At 49.8% G+C, this 2,565-nt stretch overlaps 1 protein-coding gene across 1 annotated transcript in view; it reads right to left on the reverse strand.

Annotated features, from left to right (window-relative positions):
- Positions 1–1,305: 1,305 nt before the first annotated feature.
- LOC121842873 (HEAT repeat-containing protein 6-like) overlaps positions 1,306–2,565 on the reverse strand; it is a gene marked incomplete at both ends in the record, with an annotated part of 21,492 nt that continues 20,232 nt past the window's right edge. The window contains 1 exon segment of the mRNA XM_042312661.1: positions 1,306–1,511. Coding sequence (XP_042168595.1) covers positions 1,306–1,511 — 206 coding nt within the window.

Raw genomic sequence — 2,565 nt, forward strand, 5'->3', positions numbered from 1 at the left:
TGATCCTGTTAGAGACTCCTAGACCTGATCTCCCATCTGATCCTGTTTGACTCCTGTTTATTTTGTTGCAATGGCAGATTTCATGTTAATCCCATGTTGATTTGAGTAATAATTTTAAATATTTTCTCCGCACAATTTTCTAAGCAGGTTCAGAGTAAATGACATCAGTAGTCACAGACAGAGCCACAGGTCGGTAACAACAGGGTTGATGAGGTAGAGGTGTCAGCTATTGACCATCAATAACACGGACGCGGATCAGGAATAGAGGCTAGCGCCCGCTGGTCCAGTTTAATGATAAACACACAGCACAAATAACAATAATGCGCTAGTACTGTAATCATAAAACTAATAACAGTTCTGTAATCAACTTCTACACCAAAAGTAATGTAATATAATCAACTTATACAGCAAAAGTATTGTAATATAACAGTAATAACAGTACTGTAATTCTATAATAGCAGTGTTATCCCTTATAGTACTATAATAAAAGCAGTAGTACTAATAAGAACAGTATTAGCGGTAGAAGGCCATCTGGTTTTTAACATCATTAATAATTGATTTATTACTTTGTAAGCTGAATAAAATTAAAAACTGGGACAGGTGACAGTTTACCGTTCCACAGTCGACACTTCTATACCTGAACCCAGAAACAGGTAATCTCTCTGTCCTGCTCTCCTGAACCAGTCCCATTCTGTTCCCCCTCTTCCTTCCTGAATTATGCACTCGTTCATTACAATGGACTGTTGTGAGGAATATGGTGGAAACTTCCCCTCTTGTCCATCATGCAAATCCTGCTCCTAAATCCATGAAGGGAATGAGGAGAGAAACAAGAGTTGGGCTACAGTGTGGGGTTAGAGGTCAATCTGAGTGGGAGACCTTCAGCTCCTCACAACTCCTCAGAACGTCCTCCAGAAATGCAACCACCACCAACGCACTCCTCTCTTCTTCTCCTCCATCCCTCCCTTCATCACCCTCTTCCTCCCCATCTACACAAAGACTCAGTCCTCCAGTCTCTCCCAGAGTCCTCACTCTCTCCTCCCCTTTCGCCTCTCTCCCCTCAGTTTCTCCCTCCCTCCACTCCCTCAGTCCCTCCTCCTCCTCCCCGTCCGTCCCTCCTCCTCCTCTTCTCCTCCGTCCGTCCCCCCCCCCCTCTCAGGTATTTTACCAGGTGTTCCTTGAAGCCCCTCCCCCTCCTCCATGACGAGCGACATCCCCAGGGCGGGCATGTCCTGTGATTGGCTGAGTCGTAGCAGGTGTGTGAGGGTGTGTGTGAGTGTGTGTCGGAGAGAGGAACAGTAGCGGTACTCCAGGAAGTCCTGCGTCTCCTCGCTGTGTTCCAACGCCGCGGCCAGTGAGCCAAACATCCCCGAACCGCTCCGCATCACCGTAGCAATGACGGCAGGCGGGGACGGAGAGGGCAGCGGCAGACTTGATGCGCACCTTGAAGTTCTGACAGGAAGTGACAACACAGCAGAGGGCGGAAAACGCATCGCCGGACCAGGAAGCAGAATCTGGAGAGAGAGAAAAAGGGAGTGAGAGAGATCGAGAGAGAGCGAGTGAGAGAGATCGAGAGAGAGATCGAGAGAGAGAAAGTGAGAGCAAGGGAGAGAGAGCAAGGGAGTGAGAGAGAGCGAGAGCAAGGGAGAGAGAGCAAGGGAGTGAGAGAGATCGAGAGAGAGCGAGAGCAAGGGAGTGAGAGAGATCGAGAGAGAGCGAGAGCAAGGGAGTGAGAGAGAGAGCAAGCGAGTGAGAGAGATCGAGAGAGAGTGAGAGCAAGCGAGTGAGAGAGATCGAGAGAGAGAGAGAGCAAGGAGTGAGAGAGATCGAGAGAGAGAGAGAGCAAGGGAGTGAGAGAGATCGAGAGAGAGAGAGAGCAAGAGGAGAGAGAGATCGAGAGAGAGAGAGAGAGAGAGAGAGGGAGAGAGATCGAGAGAGAGAGAGAGAGAGAGAGAGAGCAAGGAGTGAGAGAGATCGAGAGAGAGAGAGAGAGAGAGATCGAGAGAGAGAGCAAGGAGTGAGAGAGAGAGAGAGAGCAGGAGAGAGAGAGAGCAAGGGAGTGAGAGAGAGAGAGAGAGAGAGCAAGGGAGTGAGAGAGAGAGAGAGAGAGCGAGAGAGAGAGAGAGAGGAGAGAGAGATCGAGAGAGAGCGAGAGAGAGAGAGCAAGGGGAGTGAGAGAGATCGAGAGAGAGAGAGAGAGAGAGAGAGAGAGCAAGGGAGTGAGAGAGATCGAGAGAGAGAGAGAGAGAGTGAGAGAGATCGAGAGAGAGAGAGCAAGGGGTGAGAGAGATCGAGAGAGAGAGAGAGAGCGAGAGCAAGGAGAGAGAGAGAGCAAGAGAGAGATCAAGGGAGTGAGAGAGATGAGAGAGAGAGAGAGAGAGAGAGAGAGAGAGCAAGGGAGTGAGAGAGATGAGAGAGATCGAGAGAGAGAGAGCAAGGGAGTGAGAGAGATCGAGAGAGAGAGCAAGGGAGTGAGAGAGATAGAGAGAGAGAGCAAGGGAGTGAGAGAGATAGAGAGAGAGAGAGCAAGGGAGTGAGAGAGAGAGAGAGAGAGAGAGCAAGGGAGAG

The sequence above is a fragment of the Oncorhynchus tshawytscha genome, unplaced genomic scaffold (genome assembly GCF_018296145.1).
Source record: "Oncorhynchus tshawytscha isolate Ot180627B unplaced genomic scaffold, Otsh_v2.0 Un_contig_16951_pilon_pilon, whole genome shotgun sequence".
NCBI lineage: Eukaryota > Metazoa > Chordata > Actinopteri > Salmoniformes > Salmonidae > Oncorhynchus > Oncorhynchus tshawytscha.